The sequence below is a fragment of the Malaclemys terrapin genome, chromosome 2 (assembly GCF_027887155.1).
Source record: "Malaclemys terrapin pileata isolate rMalTer1 chromosome 2, rMalTer1.hap1, whole genome shotgun sequence".
NCBI lineage: Eukaryota > Metazoa > Chordata > Testudines > Emydidae > Malaclemys > Malaclemys terrapin.
Window position 1 is genome coordinate 228,044,458 of NC_071506.1, and position 21,994 is coordinate 228,066,451.

A 21,994-nucleotide genomic window follows, 5' to 3' on the forward strand; every position below is an offset into this window, starting at 1 on the left:
ATACTTCCTGTCCCTCCCCCCTGCTTCCAGCGCAGGAGGCAGGGCTGGCTTGGCTCCACCCACCAGGGAGAGTGCAGTGGTCCCTCCATCTCAGGCTCAGAGGGAGGCCATTCTGCCTCACTATAGTTACATTTCTGATTATTCCTTGTGTTCTTATAAATACACTATTTTGTTTCAGTCCCTTTCGTTTACTGTCGCTTTCAGCACAAGTGTATTACACTACCTTGGTAGCATAAACATGCTTGACTGTAAATATTTGCCTTACTTCTTCATTTTGTCACTAAACTAAAAGAAATCAATATGAACACTTCTTTCCTTAGCAAGAACAGGAGTACTTGTGGCACCTTAGAGACTAACAAATTTATTAGAGCATAAGCTTTCGTGGGCTACAACCCACTTCTTCGGATGGGTTGTAGCCCACGAAAGCTTATGCTCTAATAAATTTGTTAGTCTCTAAGGTGCCACAAGTACTCCTGTTCTTTTTGAGGATACAGACTAACACGGCTGCTACCCTGAAATCTTTCCTTAGCAGGATTGTCCATGAGGTAAATCCTGTCATTAAAGTTTACAATATTCCTCCCTTTTATACATCATTGATTCACTCAGGTTCCCTATTTTCCTACAACTGTATCTGGCAACATAATATCCCAGTGTTTGATATCTGTTTTTAAAATTAATCCACAAACAGGGAGAAAAGGGAAGTATCTTTGGTTTCACCAACAGTACACTCTTGTGAAATGCTGCAGAAATTCTGAGTTTCCTCACTCTTTGGAAAGTCTGAAGAAACCTTGCCGTTGGGGTTTTTTTGGTTTTGTTTTTTGTTTTATTCTCACACCTTTTAAAAGCCTTGATGTCTGGACAGTTCTTAAATAGAAATATCTCATAATTTTGAGGCTCTATTCATTACACAACACTTCTGGCATTTCCTAACTTTCAGGGGTTTGACTTTTGCAACCTACATCATTTTGTCTTTGCAGTGTTTTTCTCTCTTAGCTTATTGTTTAGGAAAATGGTGGATGGGAGAGATGCACTGCTGGGGCTGTGTGCTGGTTTGAGAGGTAGGGGTATAGCCTGGTCTGGCCCTGCCTTCTCTACTACAGCTGCTTCAACATCAGCTGGGCTGAGTCTCTGCTCCACCTGCTTCCCAGTGTTGTGTGCTGAATTGAGGCACCAAGGCAGGTGTGAGCACAAGACTTTAGTGTTCAGTTTTTTTGCTGTTATTTCTGACTTGTTGACAAAATTAATATGTGCAGCACAAGCTGTACATGGGAAATGGCAATTTTACCTGCATAAAACTCAGCAATATCTGCACAACATTTAATAGGACCAGCAAAATGCATCTCCATCACCCTAAGGGTACCCCCTTGCTTGTTTACAATTGCCCCCTGCAAGCATTGGAGGGTGAGAAGTTCTTTTTAAAAAATTGCATTTTTTTTTTAACATGGAAACTGTTACATGAGTTAATCATAGGGGATGCCAACTCTACTTGTAATTGTTTTGATAATGCAGAGATAATTAAACCAATCAAGTGGGCAAAGGCAGATCAGGGGTGGGTTCCAGCCCTGAAAGAGGGTGGTACTAACTGGGAAGGAGTTGTCCAAGGCATCTGAAGGGTGCATTGATCTGGTTGTTTATCTCTTTGGGGGCTTCCATTGTTGGAATTTCTTTTTCAGTCAGAAACTGAAAAGACTTTCCTCCTCCATCTCACCCTACGATCTCAGCCTGGTCTACACTACAGAGTTAGGTCGATGTAAGCTGCCTAACATTGACCTAACTCTGAAAGCGTCCACACTAAAATGTTGCTCCCACCGACGTAACTCGCCCACTACACCAACTTAATCACTCCACAAGAGTCGATGTAGTTAGATCGACATAGTGTCAGCGTAGATACTGTGCTGCTTACATCAACAGTTGCTGCCTTTCAGAAGCTGTCCCCAAATGCCCCATATTGACAGTTAAATCGGTGCAAGCGCTCCTGGTGAGAACACGCACTGCTGACGCCAGGAGCGTAGCATGGACATGTAAAACTGATTCAAGTACCGTGGTGGCTGTATGTTGATGTAACTTAGGTCGACTTAATTTTGTAGTGTATACTTGCCTCAGTGGAACATTATTGTCCTTGTCTTGGGTTGAATTTTCCTTGGAATGAAAGGAATTAGCCATCTTATGTACTCGAATTTACTAGCCAACTGACAAATAATGTTATAGTCACTGTTAACTTTGGAATACAGGGGAAAATATCAACTTATAACCTAGAATATACAGCTACAATAAGTGAGGTTTGTAGCTACTGAATTGATAAATACACAATGAAGGATTTGAGAACAAATCAAGTGAAGCATTACCACATGCTAATAACATGCATATTAGAAAGAGTAAATAGTGGTGTTATGGTGTTTGGATATGGGGGAAAGGAAAATAGATTTAGCCTCATTTTGTTTGTCTCCATACTGAGCTTCCTTCTGTCACATAAGGAGCATAGAACCGCAGTAACATTTGTAACGTTGTACTGAGCTTTGAAAATGTAAGAAGTGTTATCTAGTTGTTGTTGTAGTTGTATATTGAGTTCTATTTTTTTTATATATATATATATAAATAAAAAAAATTAGGTGTTTCTGAAATGAGTTCAATAATTCCACTGTTTTCATGAGACTTTTTATTAAAATATCTTGTATGCAAATTGGGCCATTCTTGAAGTAAGGAATTAATAATCTTGCCTACAACTTGGACTAAGATGAACAATGCAATACTTATACTGTTCTGCCAGCTCACCTTGATCCTGACCTGCTATTATTCCAGCTCTGGGATTCTTTTAGGCAGTATTTGTATACTGAGCTGAATTGTGTGGTGTTCCACTTAGAGGAACACAGAAATTGCCATACTGGATAAGACCAGTAGACCTCTAGTCCAGTATCTTATCTGGCAGTGTCCATAACTAGATGCTCCAGAGTCAGATGTAAGAAACTCACAGCAGGCAGATTTGGAATAATCTGCCCTCTCACATCTGATCTCTTGATCTCTAGTAGTTAGAGTGGGTTAAGCCCTGAAGCATTAAGTTAAATATTCCTTCCAAAATTATTATTACTGTTAACTCTGGATATATTTTATTTCCTATAAACATCCAGTCACTTTTGAATCTTGCTAATTTCTTGGTCTCTGTGTCTTCTTGTGGCAATGAGTTCCACAGTTTGTTTATGCATTTCGTGAAAAATATTTGCTTTTACCCATTTTGAATTTTCCATCTTTTCAGGCCATTGAATGTCGTCTTGGTGTGTGGTGGTTGTTTGGTTTGATTGTTTCCTGAGAGAGAGTGGGAACATGTGTTCTCTCTTCTCTATACCATCCATTTGTTTTATATACTTTCATCATATCACTCTTAATCATCCCCTTTCTAAGGCAAGTAATCTCAATTTTCAATCTCTCCTCATGTATGAGTTTCTTGTTGCCCTTCTCTAAACTCTGCAATATCCTCTTTGAGATGGGGTGACCAGTACTGCACACTGTGCTCTAGATGAGGGGATGCTATTGATTTACATAAAGCATTATCTCACTATTCACCATCTCATTCCTCATGCCTCCTGATATCTTGTTGCTTCTGTGACCACAGCTGCACATCTTCATTGAGCTGTCTACAGGGACACCCAGGTTCCTTTACTAGGTGGACAGTCAATTTAGCAATATGAGGAGTTTGAAATTTTCCCTCCAATGTGCATTACTTTGCATATATCAACAATGAACTTCATTTGCCTTCATGTTGTCCATTCACCTCGTTAGTTTAGGTCTCTTTTGAAGTTCATCACAATCTGCTCTGGTCCTGAATAACCTAAATAATTTTGTATCCTCTGCATTGTGCTACCTCATTGCTCACCTCCCTTTTCAGATCATTTAAAAAATACTGGACCTACTACAGTCTTTATGATGTGAACAAATGTGCACAAAGGACTAGAATGAGGCCACACAGGATACCTCTGGTGACTTATAAATGATTTTAATCCATGTTTCAATAGATAAATGACCTACCTTTCTCTTACTCCTATTTTTGGTTACAGATAATGACTTTATCCATCTATCTTTTACAGAATTTGTCCAGACGAATTTCAAATCCATATCTGGAAAACCCTTCAAGCAAGGTATTTTTAAAACTTCATTTTAATTCCACATGCTGAAAGACTTAGAAAGAAGAATATATATAATATATATATATATATATATATATATTTTGTTTCATTTGCTTAATCTTTGCTTTTGAGTAATTTATGAATATAGCCTGCAGTTAGAGCCACTTGTACAATTTTTGGCTTGTTTACATTATCTATATTGGTAAAAATTTTCTAAATCTATTTAACTACTGTGGTGTAAACCCAGATGTAGACTTATATCACACCACTTTTAATCACATTTATACCAGTTTAATTTAACTCAATACCTTTTTGTGTATTTAAGTGTTCTAACTTTCTGTATCTAGATAAACAAGCAATTTGTCTTTTCATTTTAGATTTATGGAGAGAGTTCTTCATGTGCTGGGAGAGCTCTCAGGAATATTTTTACAGTTCAAGCTTCTGACTTGATTAAAGACAGAGTGTACCTTACAGGAATTTGCAGGTAACAGAGTTAATTTGCTCTAATTAACTTGCATTATTTTTATGCAGGGTGGATAAAAATCAATGATTTAAAAAACATTGGATTTTTTTGATAAAATGCTTTTTGAGGAACATAAGAACAGCCATACTGGGTCAGACCAAAGGTCCATCAGCCCAGTATCCTGTCTACCGACAGTGGCCAATGCCAGGTGCCTAAGAGGGAGTGAACCTAACAGGTAATGATCAAGTGATCTCTTTCCTGCCATCCTTCTCCACCCTCTGACAAACAGAGTCTAGGGACACCATTCCTTAGCCATCCTGGCTAATAGTCATCAATGGACTTAACCTCCATGAATTTATCCAGTTCTCTTTTTTTTAAACGCTGTTATAGTCCTAGCCTTCACCTCCTCCTGAGGCAAGGAGTTCCGTAAGTTGACTGTGCACTGTGTGAAGAACATCCTTTTATTTGTTTTAAACCTGCTGCCTATTAATTTCATTTGGTGACCCCTAGTTCTTGTATTATGGGAATAAGGAAAAGTGACTTACTTATCTACTTTCTCCACATCACTCATGATTTTATATACCTCTATCATATCCCCCCCCTTAGTCTCCTCTTTTCCAAGCTGAAAAGTCCTAGCCTCTTTAATCTCTCCTCATATGGGACCCATTTCAAACCCCTAATAATTTTAGTTGCCCGTCTCTGAACCTTTTCTAGTGCTAGTATATCTTTTTTGAGATGAGGAGACCACATCTGTACACAGTATTCAAGATGTGGGCGTACCATCGATTTATATAAGGGCAATAATATATTCAGTCTTATTCTCTATCCCCTTTTTAATTATTCCTAACATCCTGTTTGCTTTTTTTGACCGCCTCTGCACACTGCGTGGATGTCTTCAGAGAACTATCCATGATGACTCCAAGATCTTGTTCCTGATTTGTTGTAGCTAAATTAGCCCCCACCATATTGTATGTATAGTTGGGGTTATTTTTTCCAATGTGCATTACTTTACATTTATCCACATTAAATTTCATTTGCCATTTTGTTGCCCAATCACTTAGTTTTGTGAGATCTTTTTGAAGTTCTTCACAGTCTGCTTTGGTCCTAACTATCTTGAGCAGTTTAGTATCATCTGCAAACTTTGCCACCTCACTTTTTACCCCTTTCTCCAGATCACTTATGAATAAGTTGAATAGGATTGGTCCTAGGACAGACCCTTGGGGAACACCACTAGTTACCCCTCTCCATTCTGAGAATTTACCATTTATTTCTACCCTTTGTTCCCTGTCTTTTTAACCAGTTCTCAAACCATGAAAGGACCTTCCCTTTTATCCCATGATAACTTAATTTACATAAGAGCCTTTGGTGAGGGACCTTGTCAAAGGGTTTCTGGAAATCTAAGTACACTATGTCCACTGGATCCCCCTTGTCCACATGTTTGTTTGACCCCTTCAAAGAACTCTCTCTAAAGATAGCTCAAAGAGATCTCATCATGGAATTGGAATTATAAATTCTAATTCTATAGTATGAGACAATATATTCATGTAAAATTTAAGAAAAGTTTTGTAACTGAGTTCCAATAGTTCATGGATTAAGGACCCAATTTTATGGGGTTCCAGGGGTTTCTGTATAAATTATTTAGGTTAATCTTTCTATCTACCCAATGGGGCTCAGTCTAGAACAGACGTGGGCAAACTATGGCCAGCGGGTCACATCTGACCCGGCCCCTGAGCTCCTGGCTGGGGAGCCTAGTCCCTGGCCTCTCCCCCGCTGTCCCCCCTCCCTGCAGCCACACTGCTGCGCGGGCTGCAATCTGGCCCGCCGCTCCCGCTGGGCAGCGTGGGGAGAGCAGCTGGCTCTGGCCGGGTGTTGCGGCTGCGAGCTCCTGCTGCTTGTAAGGGGACAGGGAGCGGGGGGGGGGGGCAGTCAGGGAGGAGGGGGCGGTTGGATGGGGCAGAGGTTCTGGGGGAGCGGTCAGGGGATGGGGGACAGGGAGGGTTGGGAGTAGGAGTCCCAGGGGCCCTGTCACGGGGCGGGGATGTGGATTGGGGTTGGGAGGGCAGTCAGGGGAGGAGGAGCAGAGGGCGGTTGGATAGGGGGTGGGAGTCCCAGGGGGACTGTCAGGGGACAGGGGTGTGGATAGGGTTTGGGGCGGTCAGGGGACAAGGAGCAGGGGGGTTGGATGGGTTGGGGGGGCAGTCAGGGGGCAGGAAGTGGGAGGGCTGGATAGGGAGTGGGGGCCAGGCTCTTTGGGGAGTGCAGCCTTCCCTACCCGGCTCTCCATACAGTTGCGCAACCCCAATGTGGCCCTCAGGCCAAAAAGTTTGTCCACCCCTGGTCTAGAAGATACACAAATTTGCAGGGGGACAATAGGGTTGAAGTCTGTTATTTCTAACCTCTATATATTTACTTATTTATTTATTTAAAAACATTTTTGCTATTAACAAGCATGTTATCTCTGGAGACACAAATCCACAGTTTGAGAACTGCAAAACTAAGCATCTCTGATGGTATCTTCTAGACTGAGCACTGAGTCCCATTGGGTAGGTAGAAAGACTAACCTAAATAATCTAGGGTTACCATACGTCCGGATTTCCCCGGACATGTCCGGCTTTCTGGTGCTCAAATCCCCGTCCGGGGGGAATTTCATGTCCGGGGAAATAGGGAGGCATAAGCCAGGGTCCGCCCAGCACAATCCGCCAGGTCTGCAACGCAGCCGCAACGCAGCCCAGCTGCCCCAGCTACAATGCTCGGGTGGGGAACAGGGGGGCTCGGGCTTCCCTCGTGGGCGGGGAACCCCCAACCACTGGGGGACCCTTCCTGTGGCCCTGTTGCCCCGCGCAGCTCGGAACTCGGCGCCGTGGGAACTGTTTCTGGAGGGGACAGACAGGCTGGGGAACGTGCTTGGCGGTAGGAAGGAAGCTGCGGCCGGGGCTGCAGGGACCTGCGCTGCCGAGCGTGTGAAGCCCCCAGCAGGCAGAGGCTGCCAGGTGAGCAGGGGCGCAGGGCAGGCAGGGGCATAGAGGCTGCAGGGGTGCGGGGGGTGCAGGGGCTGCAGGGCGAGTGGGGAGCAGGGAAGCACTTAGCAACCTGCAACCAACCTCAGAGCGGGAGGGGGAATGCAGGGTGCTCAGAGGAGGGGGCAGGGGCTTTGGGAAAGGGGCGGGGCTGGGGGTGGGGAAGGGGCGGAGTTGGGGCAGGGCCAGGCCCCCGTGGAGTGTCCTCTTTTTTTTTTTCAGTGTTGAAATATGGTAACCCTAAATAATCTATACAGAAGCCCCTGAAACTCCATAAAATTGGGTTCCTAATCCATGAACTATTGGACCTCATTTACAAAACTTTTCTTAAACATTACATGAATATATTGTCTCATAGTATAGAATTAGAATTTATAATCCCTATTCCATGATGATATCTTTGAGCTATAATGTAGCTTTAATTAAGGTATCTTTAGATAGCTTTTCCCCCCAAAAAAGCATTTTATCAGACACATCCGATTTAAATAAAATCTGATTTTTATTTTTATTTTTTTTTAAAAATAGTTGATTTTTATCCACCGTGGCAGGAGATAATGCTGCCTGCTTCTTGTTTACAACATCACCTTAAAGTGAGAACAGGCATTTGCATGGCACTGTTGTCACCGCCGTCGCAAGATATTTACATGCCAGATGCACTAAAGATTCATATGTCCCTTCATGCTTCCACCACCATTCCAGAGGACATGCGACTCCATGCTGATGATGGGTTCTGCTCGATAATGATCCAAAGCAGAGCGGACCGATGCATGTTCATTTTCATCATCTGAGTCAGATGACACCAGCAGAAGGTTGATTTTTTTTTTTTTTCTTTTTTGGTGGTTCGGGTTCTGTAGTTTCTGCATCAAAATGTTTTTTTTAAGACTTCAGAAAGCAAGCTCCACACCTCGTTGCCCTCAGATTTTGGAATGCACTTCAGATTCTTAAACCTTGGGTCGAGTGCTGTAGCTATTTTTAGATATCTCACATTGGTACCTTCTTTGCATTTTGTCAAATATACAGTGACAGTGTTTATAAATCAGACATGTGCTGGGTCATCATCTGAGACTGCTATAACCTGAAATATATGGCAGAATGCAGGTAAAACCAAACAGTAGACATACAATTCTCCCCCAAAGAGTTCAGTCACAAATTTAACTAACGCAATATTTTTTTTAACGAACCTCATCAGCATGGAAGCATGTCCTCTGGAATGATGGCTGATGCATAAAGGGGCATACGAATGTTTAGCATATCTGGCACATAAATACCTTGCAATGCCAGCTACAAAAGTGGCATATGAATGCCTCTTCTCACTTTCAGGTGACATTGTAAATAAGAAACAGGCAGCAGTATTTCCCATAAAGGTGAACAAACTTGTTTGTCTTAGTGATTGGCTGAACAAGAAGTAGGACTGAGTGAGCTTGTAGGCTCTAAAGTTTTACATTGTTTTGTTTTTGAGTGCAGTTATGTAACAAAAAAAAATCCGCATATGTAAGTTACACTTTCACAGTAGAGGTTGCACTACAGTACTTGTATGAGGTGAATTGAAAAATACTTTCTTCTATCATTTTTTACAGTGCAATTATTTGTAATTAAAAATGAATAAAGTGAATACTGTACACTTTGTATTCTGTGTTGTAATAGAAGTCAATATATTTGAAAATGTAGAAAAACATCCAAAAATATTTAATAAATTTCAATTGGTATTCTATTGTTTAACAGTGCGATTAATTGCGGTCAATTTTTTAATCGCAGTTAATTTTTTTTAGTTAATTGTGTGAGTTAATTGCGATTAATCGACAGCCCTAGTTTGTTTACATAGTGATTCTGAGTGTAATTTACAGAATATCTTGACAATGAAATTAAGACTCTCCAGCCACATCATGCTACAGTGCAAGTGTTCTTCCTATTTTTGGTTATGCAAAAATCACAGGTTTCTATTTTAATAACATTAATTCATGTGTTGTGTTTAAAAATGAAATGCAGATTTTGTTTATTTTTGTCGAATTTAAAAGTGAGGTTATTGCTTGCTAGTAATGCAGTGACACAAAGTAAATCCTAGTAAAAAGGCTCACCCCCCAGTCCCAAGTCAGGACCATTTATATAATTCTTAGCTCTACTGCTTACATCTATATTTGAAGAATTTCAAGCATGAGGTTGAAGGTTCAAATGACTTCAACTGTTAATATGGTTTGAGATGGCTATTCCTACTTTAACATTCATTTATAAAAAATATTATATATACACAGCTACATCTCACATAGCCACTGATGAGGTGAAATATAATTTTTAATTGTCATGTGACATCCTCGTCTGTTGTAATGCAAAGGGTTTGCTCATCTTAACAACTTACAGGTACTTCAGTTTGTGGAGAATAAATATATTGCTTTATGTCCCAATTGGGATGCCTCTGAGTTACAGGCAGCTATCTATGGACATCAGATGTTCATCATCCCATGAGATAGATAAATACATTTGCATGCCCAGTTAATACCTGCTGCACAATGTTATGCAGTACACCTTATGACTGATTTTATATATAGTCAAACACTCATGTTGTGGAATACAATATAAATTTTAAATAAATGCCCTGCTTTTTTTTTTTTTTTTTTTTTTTTTTAGGAGAAGCTGTGTTGGATCAGAACTGGTAGACTGGCTGTTGGAGCACTGTCCTTTTGTGAAGTGCAGATCTACAGCAGTTGGTGTATGGCAGCTCCTACTGGATATGGGAATTGTGTTATCAGGTCAGTGTTATGGAAACAAGTCCTACCAGGTCAGTAGGGCATTTGTACATAGAATGAGATTTATGTTTGCCGGGACAGAGGAGGAAAAAGAAAAATATAGATTGATTTTGATTTTTGTTTTTAATTAGGAGGTCACATCCTTTAATATTAATATGGTATAGACTTATCCATGTGATGTTTCACTTAATAAATACAAGATATGAACTAGTTCAGATGCAGTTTTCTCTCTCCTGCTTTTGGAAATGCAATTGCCTGTTTGCCAGTTTGCAGATCATGTGCATGTCTGTCAACCTATTTTTTTCTTCAGATGCTTTGCATTGTTTTCAAAAAGTCAGCAGTTGCTTTGTCACTATAAATCACTGGTTCATCAGGTATCTTCTTTAGTAACTAGTGTTTTTTTTCTTTTTTTTCTTTTCCATAACTAGAGAATACAGCACAGTAGATTAAGAGGTATTTTTCTACTCATTGATAGCCATGTTGGGCCAAATTCACCCTTCCTCTCTCTGTGTTGCCCCACTGACTGCAGATTAAGCTAGGGCAGTTTGGCTCAGAAGTCTGGGACACAGGTGTTGATGTTGATATCAGTAGCCACTCTCAGGGATTTTTCCATGGGAAGACAGCTTCACATTGCATCCAGGGCTCCATAGCCACTGAATCAACGCACCGCCAGCCCATCCTGTCCATGCGTGCCCCTTTCCTATCCATGACTGTGCTAGTGAATTGTCCCCACTCCTTTCAAAGTACAGAGGAATTTAGAAACCTTGTGTTTATGTAACCTACTGGTGAATGTATGTGTTAAAGGTTCTCTTTGTTGCCAGATCTGCTGAGGATAGGAGTCTATTACAGTGCAAGCTAGGAAGCCTTGACTCATTAGCTGTAGCAGCTCATTCTTTTAGCTGTGGAGGTCTTGGTTCATTCCCTCCTGTGTCAGTTAAGAATGATCATGCTATCATATTCTCCTGCAGGATGGGCATTATGGTGCTGAGGGCCCTGTGCCCTGGCTCTTGCTGGCAGAAGTGGCATAATGCGGGACAGAATCTAGCCTGACCTCTTTTTTAAAAAGGGGTGAATTTACAATATGTGCATTGTGAAGGGAGAATGAATATTTAAAGTATTTGACCCCTTTGTTTAACTTTAGGAAAAAAAGAAAAATCTTAGTTTTCCCTCCTCTTCTTTTCATGTATCCTCTTCTTCCTCATGATCTTGCTATACTGCAGAAAGGCATTCACCAGAAGAAATGAGCTAGAAGCTAATGAAAAACAATGCTCATAAATTTGATGGGTGAAAGACCTCTCTCATACAGCTATGTCCCTTAAAGGCAGAGCTCTCTCTGTTCCTGAAGTATCCAGACTCCATTGTCTTAAACTCCAGGAACCTGGATGTTCTGTTACTCTGAGATTTTTTTCCTTTTGGCTGCATCACCTGGATAAAATTAATTAAAGCCGGACCATATCTGATTGCTTCAAAGTTCAGTTTTAAGCATTTTGTCCTTGATGGTTGTCAAATTAAGCATTAAGTTAGTACTGAATATGTATATATAGTTATAAGTAAAGTTGATAGAAGAAACTTTAAAAGGTATTTCATTTTATTTTTTCTAACAGTGGACAGACAACTTTATTTTCAAGACACTCATGTTTTCTACCAGTTCTCAGCTGATGAATGTACTTATCTTTTCTGTGAATTCGAAAGAGATGAAGGATGGCAAAATGGTGTAAAACTCTTACTGCAGCTAGTGCCTCTTACTTCATCCAGGGCTGCTATATGCAATCTGTAAGTACCTCCTCTTTGTAACTTTTCCTGAATGTAAATGCCTGGATTATAATGACAGACTATATACAAAATTATATATACATGTAACAGCTTCCATCTGAGTGTTATTTCTTGTATCAATAGGTTTGCTAAACTCAGCATCTAGAAAGTCACTGTGGTCAAATGTGTAGGACGCCAGAGTGGGAGTCAGGAGACCTGAGTCCTAGTCCCAGCTCTGGCACTAACTTGTTCTGAGGCCTTGGGCAAGTCATTTCACTTTTTCTGTGCTTCTGTTTTCATCGTCACCCTTTGCCTGTCTTGTCTATTTAGAGTGTAAGATCTTTAGGGGGCAGAGACAGACTTTGGGTAGTCCTTAGCACAATGAGGCCTCAATTCTGGTATTTTCATTGCAAGTAAATATTATTTATAGATGAGGCTAAGATTTTGTCATGGTTATTTTTAGTAAAAGTTATGGGCAGGTCACGGGCAATAACCAAAAATTCACCGAAGCCTGTGACCTGTGCCTGACTTTTATTAAAAATAACTATAGTAACTCCTCACTTAATGTTGTAATTATGTTCCTGAAAAATGCAACTTTAAGTGAAACGATGTTAAACAAATCCAATTTCCCCATAAGATTTAACGTAAATGCGGGGGGTTAGGTTCCAAGGAAACTTTTTGGGGGCAGACAAACGGCATTATATACTGTACAGTACTGTACTGTGGTTTGGAAGTGTCCCTGGCTTACCCCACACAGGCACAGCCCGCTGCAGGCAAGGACACTAGGAAGCACCTTCGCAGCAGCGGCAGCTTCCCTGGAGAAGAACAAGCGCTGACTTTGCCAGGGGATGCTCCAGGCCCGCCTCTTCCTGTCCCCACTCCACTCCAGGCCCATCTTCTCCCACCCCACTCCACCTCCTCTCCAGAGCAGCCGCATCCTCGCTCCTTTCCCCCCGCCCCCCACAAGTCCTAAGTGCCGCCAAACAGCTGTTTAGCGGCGCTTAAGACTTTCTGGGAGGGAGGGAGAGGAGGCGGAGAAGAGGAACTTGTGTAATGCTCCCTTGTAAAGTTGCTGCTCTTCCACAGAATCTTACAAGCAGTGGACAGAGCAGTCAGCCAAAGGACATTATAAGGGAGCATTGCACAACTTTAAATGAGCATGTTCCCTAATTGAGCAGGGACATAACTTTGAAACAATGTTAAGCAGGAGGACGTTAACTGAGGAGTTACTGTATGACAAAATGGGGAGGAAGGAGGGTCCAGCAGGGGCTCCAGAGTTCTCCCCCTCCCCCCCGACCTACAGTGTCTGAGAGCGGGGGGTCCCTCCTGCTGCTGGCAGCAGCTTGGAGCTGTGGCGTCTGCTCATGGCAGCTGGGAGCTGTAGGGTCTTGCTCGCCTCCTGCGGCAGCGGCTTAGGGCTACCGGGGAGGGTACCGCTGCACATGGCGGCTGGAAGTTGCAGAGGGGTCCTGTCGGTTGAAGTGAAAATGTCACAGAGGTCTCTGGAAATCAGATTCTGTGACTTCCGTGACAAAAATCTTAGCCTTATAGTTATAACTATCCTCTTTGCTGTTAAAGAGAAACTCTTTTCTGTAACTTCTTTCCTTCCTTCTCAGATTTTAAGAGGATCTTCACTAAAGCAAATTTTTAATAGAAAATACTAGAAATGAGCATAAAGGGCCCATATGAACAGGACAAAACTTTCAAACTTATGTCCCTACATTTGATCATATACAGTAAATGTATATTTAGGCATTAAAATAAATGGCCTGACTTTTAGAGGCACTGAGCACTTCTGCTTCTCATTAACCTTAGTGGGACTTCATCTTGATTTCAATGGGAGCTGTGGTCCTAAGTACTTCTGATAATCAGGCCATTTATTCATGGTGGTTCACCTGAAGGTTCTCAGTCAAAAGGATACACCAGAAAGTTCTGATTCATAGGCTGTGTGAAGTTTGATGGGAAGGGATATGATTGGATAACAGGTAGGATCTAGCTAAGGAGGCATTCCATTCACTTGAACATTGCTAGAAAAGGCCAGTATTTTATAGTCTGCAGTTCTAGTATTAACTGTCATTTCTAGTGCAGGCAGTTACCCGTCTTGTGTTGTACAATTATTTATTAATGTACCTCTCCAGCTTTTTCCTGCTCAGATTCTTAGAATGTGGTTTTCTTTTGGGAACATTGTCACTGAAGATTATTACTCGTGCGGCTTTGCCTGTCATACTGAGGGTTTTTTTTTTCTGAAGGAAGAGAGTTTTGAACCAGGGTGGTGGTCTCCAGAGTATGATATTAAATACAAAGTAGGTTCATCCAATTTCAAAATTCTCAGTGCTTGGTGTGAGTTTTGCTAAAATATAATTGTAAAAAGAATAACATGCCATGCAGCATGATGGCCAAAGTCACTGATTATCCTAGATAAATGACAAAGTCATGTCTTGACTTGATGAAAAATAATTCTAAAAACAATAATGTAAACTGAGATCTGTGAAAGCCTTTATCTATATATGTGCTATATCCTTTTTAAAATAAATGCTTCCACCTTGCTCAAGTTGATTGACTAAACCTGCGTTTCTCAGTCTGCCACCAGGGGCTTTTCTTGAGGCTACAGCCTCCTAGGTGGTGATTGGGGGCGGAGGGAGGCAAAGGAGCGACCCCTCCCCCGGGGCCGCCAGCAGGGATTGGGCCCTGCCCACTCTAGAGCCACAAACGCTAGAGGAACAAGCAGCTGGTGTGAATTCCCCACCTTCCCGACGGTGGTGGGGCTTAGGCTTCCAGCTTGAGCCCTCAGTGGCAGCTGGAGGGCTCTAGCTCCCCTCTCCTCCCTGCATTGCCCCTGGTCCCCACTGCCTCCTCTGACCCTGGGCTTCAGCCATGCAGCAGTGGGCTGTGTCCACTGGCCACAGGCCTTTGGGCTCTGGCTGTGGAGCCACAGAATCCGGCTGCTGGGCTTTGGCCACATGCTCCGTCCCCCTGCTGCATGGTGATGGTTACTGGGCTTCGGGCTTCAGCCCCTACCCTCAGCTGTGAGGTGGTGGGTGCTGGCCCCAAGCTCAGCCCCCCTCCATCACCCCAGCCCCCAATGCCTCCTCCACCCCTCATCCATCACTCCTGGCTTCCGCTGCCTCCCCTGACATCCCCCAGCTGCATGGCCCCAGGCTTGCCCCCGCTGCATCCTCCAGACCCAGGTTTAGGCCATGGCTGCAGGGCTTTGGCCCTGGGATCACCCCTGGTCCCCACTACCTCCTCTGGCCCCTCACCCCCCCCCATCCATCTCCCCCGAGGCCCCCGTTGCCTCTCCCAGTCCCCCATCCAGGGCTTAATTTGTCAGTTGGCTTGTCAGGACTGAGTAAATCTGCTGTGAAAAGTGATATTTGTACCTTTTTTAATATCACTTTTCACTACCTTCCAGCTAGCTAGCTAGTCTGCTGCTGTGAAAAGTGATAATAACAAACATACAAATATCACTTTTCACAGAAGCAGACTTACTACTAGCAGTCTAAAAAAAAAAAACACCCCAAAACCAGGCAACTGAAAAAGCAAAAGAAACAACAACTAAAAAGACAAGAACATGCAAAGCACCTTATTTGTGTTTCTATTCTAAATCCAGTAAAAAATAGAGATAACTGTACATTATTTTTATTATTGAGTCTGCAAAAATAAAATCCCACATAAATAAAGTACAATGATTTGGACATGTATAGGGTCCTACCAAATTTACGGTCCATTTTGGTCAATTTCACAGTCATAGGATTTTAAAAATCGTAAATGTCATGATTTCAGCTATTTAAATCTGAAATTTCACAATGTTGTAATTGTAGGGGTCCTGACCCAAAAAAGGAGTTTGGGCTGGGGATCGCAAGGTTATTGTAGGGGGAGTTGTGGTACTGCTACCCTTACTTCTGCGCTGCTGCTGGTGGTGGCGCTGCCTTCAGAGCTGGGCAGTTGGAGAGCGGCGGCTGCTTGCCGGGAGCCCTGCTCTGAAGGCAGAGCCGCTGTCAGCAGTAGCGCAGAAATAAGGATGGCATGGTATGGTATTGCCACCCTTATATCTGTGTTTTTGCTGGTGGGGCGCTGCCTTCAGAGCTGGGTGCCTGGCCAACAAATGCCGCTCTCCGGCTTCCCAGCTCTGAAGGCAGTGCAGGAGTAAGGGTGGCAATGCCGTGACCTTCTCCCCTAAAATAACCTTGTGACCCCCCCCAACTCCCTTTTAAGTCAGAACCCCCAATTTGAGAAATGTTGGTCTACCCTGTGAAATCTGTATAGTATAGGGTAAAAACACACAAGCCTAGATTTCACGGGGAGGAGACCGGTCCATGATGCGTTTTTAATGGCCATGAATTTGGTAGGGCCCTATATATTTGTATATTTATTTGTTTTTCCTGAAGCTAATGAAGTATTTTAGGAAAAATTGTCACGTTTATGAGGCCACCAGAAATATTGTGTGGGAATCCCTTGACTAAACTGAGCTCACTAAAGAGAATGAAGGATGAGTGGAAGTATGGGAGAGAAGGATGAAGAGAGATAGGGAGGATAAATGGATCAACACTTTCTCCTTCCCTTGCTTCATTTGTTTTGTTGTTCATACTAATTTTGGTATTCCACATCCTATTTGTTTCAAAGATTAATTTGGTGCTGTAGCCCTACTCAATCTCTGATGTAATTCAGTTGATTGATAGCTTTGCACCAGGAATGATTTGTTCTATAAAACTTATGGGTGGGCTACTATGCTACATATTATTTTGTTGACTTATGCAGATTTGAGCCATATGTTAATTCCATAGGAAAAAAACATTAAAATAAAATGAATGACCAAAGTTTGTGGAGTCCTTACCCACCAATGTGAGCACTTATGCATATAAAAGAATGGCATTTTCTCATAGCTTAACAGCAGTGTTAGATATGCGGTCTAGGTTGGTGATCCAAAAAATTGCTTTAGGCGAGAGGCAGCTACCACCAGGATATGATCGTGTGGGACATTGGTTGACAAGGTGTTCCATAGTTTGAAGTCCATTTCCACAAACAGGTGTGTCAGTTTTAATTTATGGAGCAAGTAGGCACTTCTGTCATATGATGTATCGATGTTATTCATAATGGATCATATTTTCTGTGAAAAACCACTGGGTTCTTTGTTTGGATCCTTGATTCACTCAGGATATTGGCATGCTTCCACCTTGCTTGCCATTAATATTCAGGGGAACGCCCAAGTCCTCAAACCTTTAAACTGCAATTTAAATCCAGAAAACCGTTTTGGATTGGAGTTCTCTATATTATTTAGGTCTTCATGTATTGGGAGAGCCTTATATTCTCAAATATGATGGGACTCCCAAAGGATTCTCATGTCATGATGAATTTGGGGTGGGAGGATGTGCACCAATACAGGAAGCCAGAGTTGTGACACTGATTTTTACTATGCCTATAATGATGCACATAATGGTGTTGAGAGTTGCCAAGTGATGTGTGGAAATTTGTGTGTTCAGATGGGTGAACGGCATTCTATGGCAGAGTAATGAAGAGGTCTGTAAAGTTTGTGGCCAGTGAAGCAGTCTGTGAAGACTACATCAGCTCCCACAGGTTGTTCCTGCCAGTTTCTGCATGTATTTTTATTTTGTCGTGGATATTTTTCAGGGCCCAGTGATATGTGAGGGTTTGATCTAATGTCACACAAAGATCTTTCGCGGTGCGATCATTTCTTATCTGCTGGACACAAGTCCACACGCAGTTCTGCTGTAGCCTTTCAAATGTTTAGATGAAATACTAATGCAGTCTGAGTGGGGTTTGGTTTTAGCTGCCAATATAAGAAATATTCTTCACTGGTTTTAATGTCAATGGTTAGGATTTGTTCTGTGGTAGGTAAATCCTGTGCCTGTGTAGTCCGAGCAATGTCATCAGCATAGACAAATGTCTGTGGTGGTGTATGATGAAGATTGTGTGTGTGTGTGTGTGTGTGTGTGTGTGTGTGTTAAATAGGATTAGTGTTAGGGCTGATCGCTTTGGCAGGCCATCATTGAGCCTGTTGACCTGGTCACCAAGGAATCGCCGACAGGTCAGAACTTCTCAGAGTTTTATCATTGTATCACATGGGATAATTTTGCTGGCTTTCAGGAGGCCATCCCTCCATATGGTGGTGTAGGTGGCAGATAAGGCTAAGAAAGCTGCCCCAGTCCAGAGTTTTCATTGGCATCTCCTTGAGTGTGAAGTGTTAAGTCTAATACTTGGTTGGTGCAGCTGCACCTGGTCAGAAACCTGCTTGTTCATTTGGTAACACAAGCAGCAGGATCCTGGCCAATAATATTCTCTCCGTAAGCTTGTACAACATGTGAAGGAGTGATCTGAGCCAGTATAAGCTTCCTGGGTTTGGGAATGAGTTACCATAGCTTGGTGCCATAACCTCGTGGTTCATTCTGAGGATCATGTATTTTAATAATGTTGTCACCATTCATGTACTGTAAACAGGAGCACACCCTTCCAAAGGTGCGTTGCAGTGGATGAAGTAGTTAACTACTAAGATAATTTAGCTGTGAACTTAAGTGTTCAACCCATGCCTGCAAATTTTCACTGTTCTCCTATCCTGTATTTGCATCAGTGGAAATTATCGACATATGTTGGCGTAAGTGAGAATAGAATTTGTCCCTTAATCTGTAGTACTGTGTATCATAAGTATACTTTAGGTGAACTTGTCATATAAATGATTGATTGTGCATGGTTTGTTTACCATACAGAGTACACCAGGGTTTGGCAATGTTCAGCATGCGGCTCACCAGGGTAAGCACCCTAGCGGGCCGGGCCAGTTTATTTACCTGCTGACGCTGCAGGTTCGGCCGATCGCAGCCCCTACTCGCCGTGGTTCGCTGTCCCGGGCCAATGGGGGCGGCGGGAAGCGGTGCGAGCCGAGGGATGTGCTGGCCGCGGCTTCCCGCCGCCCCCATTGGCCCGGGACGGCGAACCACGGCGAGTAGGGGCTGCGATCGGCCGAACCTGCCGCGTCAGCAGGTAAATAAACTGGCCCGGCCCGCTAGGGTGCTTACCCTGGTGAGCCGCATGCTGAACATTGCCGACCCCTGGAGTACACAGTACTATGAGATGCTGTATACCTACAGGTGTAAGAAAAAACCCTGTATTGTCTGAAAAAAGTGATCATGTGATAAAGGACTGTATTGTAATACAAATGCACCTGGGGCAAACTCACTTCAAATTTAATTCATTTTGATCTTGACTTTTGAATTCTCAACTGGGCAACCTTGACATTTTTACTTAGTTTTGTGTATGGAATTTCCTAGATTCCTCACTGCCCTCCCGCCCCCCAGGAAAAAAAAATGGCAGAAAAAAATAAAGGAACTTCATTCTCCAGAATTTTAAAGCTCTGCTGGCTTAAAACCAAAACACACGTCCTGTCCTATACAGGTTTAGGATGTGAGGAGTCAGCCCCTGTCCTATATGCCTTAGGAAATTTGCTGTAGAGCAGTTATCCTGCAAACGTTATGAGCTGCACAGCTTCTAAGGTGTATCGGAGTAGAGCTCCCTTGTGTGCACAGGAAGCCCTTTCTCAGTCCTCTCTCTCCTTGCTAGATGCTGAGGTGATAGTTTAACTTCATTTTTTACCATATTCATTTTTAAGGAGTTTTATGGCTCCCCTGCACTCTTAACTTATATGTGTAGATGTCCTCAGATGGCTTTCCCCACCAAAATACCTATGGCACTCCAGAAATATGCAGGAGGGAAAGACCCTTTCCTACACCCCTGAGCAGCTCTGCACCAGAGACCTTGCCATACCCTCTGGGCATATTACAAACATGCACAGGAGCCTTCTCTCAACTCTGTAGCTCTCAGGGTCCATGCTAGCAGAGCCCTGGCTTTAACCCCTTCTTACAAGGTCAGCAGTAGTTGAACTGTGCAGATACTTTTTAAAAGAATAACATTTTTTCCCTCCTCTCTCATGGAACTTAAAAATATCTCAACCATTTTTACACATTTTCATAAACAAAGAAAAGGACACCGAATTTGCCTCAGGAGTAGAGGTAGAGAGGGTCTTATCTTTTTTTTCTCCTCCCCCTTACCCCTCATTAGCATCACTCCTCCCTAGCCACTTTCTGATAAGTCATAGACTCATAGACATTAAGGTCAGAAGGGACCATTATGATCATCTGGTCTGACCCCCTGCATGCTGCAGGCCGCAAGACCCTTCCCTGGACTCTACCGTTGAAGTCCCCAATCCTGTGTTTTAGTGACTTCAATCGGCTGAGACCCTCCTGCTAGTGATCCCTGCCCCATGCTGCGGAGGAAGGCGAAAAACCTCCAGAGGCTCAGCCAATCTACCCTGGAGGAAAATTCCTTCCCGACCCCAAATATGGCGATCAGTAATACCCCGAGCATATAGGCAAGAGTCTCTAGCCTGACCCTTGTTGGCCATTATGCTGTTCATGTACCATTGCTTGGTTTTCCTTGGCTACTATGTTTTATCATTAAACCATTCCCTCCATAAACTCATCCAACTTAATCTTAAAACCAGACAGGTCCGTCGCCCCCACCGTTTCCCTCGGAAGGCCGTTCCAATATTTCACCCCTCTGACGGTCAGAAACCTTCGTCTAATTTCAAGCCTAAACTTCCCCCCGGCCAGTTTGTATCCATTCGTTCTCGTGTCCACATTAGTACTAAACTGGAATAATTCCTCTCCCTCCCTTGTATTAACCCCTCTGATATATTTAAACATAGCAATCATATCCCCCCTCAGCCTTCGCTTTGTCAGACTAAACAACCCAAGCTCCTCTAATCTCTTTTCATACGACAGGTTTTCCATTCCTCTGATCATCTTAGTCGCCCTTCTCTGCACCCGTTCCAGTTTGAGTTCATCTTTTTTAAACATGGGAGACCAGAACTGCACACAGTACTCCAAATGAGGTCTCACCAGCGCCTTATACAACGGAAGCAGGACCTCCCTATCTCTACTAGATATACCTCGCCTAATACATCCCAAGACCGCATTGGCTTTTTTCACTGCCACGTCACATTGCCGACTCATAGTCATCCTGCGGTCCACAAGGACCCCTAGGTCCTTCTCCTCTTCCGTTACTTCTAACCAATGCGTCCCCATCTTGTAACTAAAATTGTTATTATTCGTCCCCAAGTGCATCACCTTACACTTTTTACTATTAAATTTCATCCTATTTCTGATACTCCAATTCACAAGCTCATTCAAGTCTCCCTGCAGAGTATCCCTATCCTCCTCCGAGTTTGCAACTCCTCCCACCTTCGTATCATCCGCAAACTTTATCAGCCCACTCTTGCAATCGGTCCCGAGGTCAGTTATAAATAGATTAAATAAGATGGGTCCCAAAACCGAACCTTGAGGCACTCCACTAGTAACCTCCCTCCAACCCGACAATTCACCCTTTAATACGACCCGCTGCATTCTCCCCATTAACCAATTCCCTATCCACCTCTGGATTTTCATATCGATCCCCATGTTTTTCATTTTAACCAATAGTTCCTCATGGGGTACTGTATCAAACGCTTTACTGAAATCCAGGTATATTAGGTCCACCGCATTTCCCTTATCTAATAAGTCCGTTACTTTCTCAAAGAAGGAGATCAGATTCGTTTGGCACGATCTGCCCTTCGTAAAACCATGCTGTAATTTATCGCATTTGCCATTAACTTCAAGGTCCTCAACTAGTTTCTCTTTCAGAATCTTCTCCAGCACCTTGCACACTACTGATGTTAAACTAACAGGCCTATAGTTACCCGGGTCACTTTTTTTCCCTTTCTTGAAAATAGGAACCACATTGGCTATTCTCCAGTCTAACGGGACTACCCCCGAGTTTACAGATTCATTAAATATAGTCGCTAATGGGCCTGCTATTTCCCGCGCCAATTCCTTCAATATTCTCGGATGAAGATCGTCC

The 21,994-nt window shown here is 42.9% G+C and overlaps 1 protein-coding gene across 3 annotated transcripts in view; it reads left to right on the plus strand.

Annotated features, from left to right (window-relative positions):
* RAPGEF5 (Rap guanine nucleotide exchange factor 5) overlaps nucleotides 1–21,994 on the plus strand; it is a 241,355-nt gene that overhangs the window by 33,444 nt on the left and 185,917 nt on the right. For all 3 annotated transcript variants that reach the window (XM_054020202.1, XM_054020200.1, XM_054020201.1), the window contains exons 2-5: nucleotides 4,080–4,130; nucleotides 4,496–4,602; nucleotides 10,221–10,342; nucleotides 11,944–12,112. In XM_054020202.1, the coding sequence (XP_053876177.1) occupies nucleotides 4,080–4,130; nucleotides 4,496–4,602; nucleotides 10,221–10,342; nucleotides 11,944–12,112 (449 nt within the window). The remainder of the gene's footprint in view (nucleotides 1–4,079; nucleotides 4,131–4,495; nucleotides 4,603–10,220; nucleotides 10,343–11,943; nucleotides 12,113–21,994) is intronic.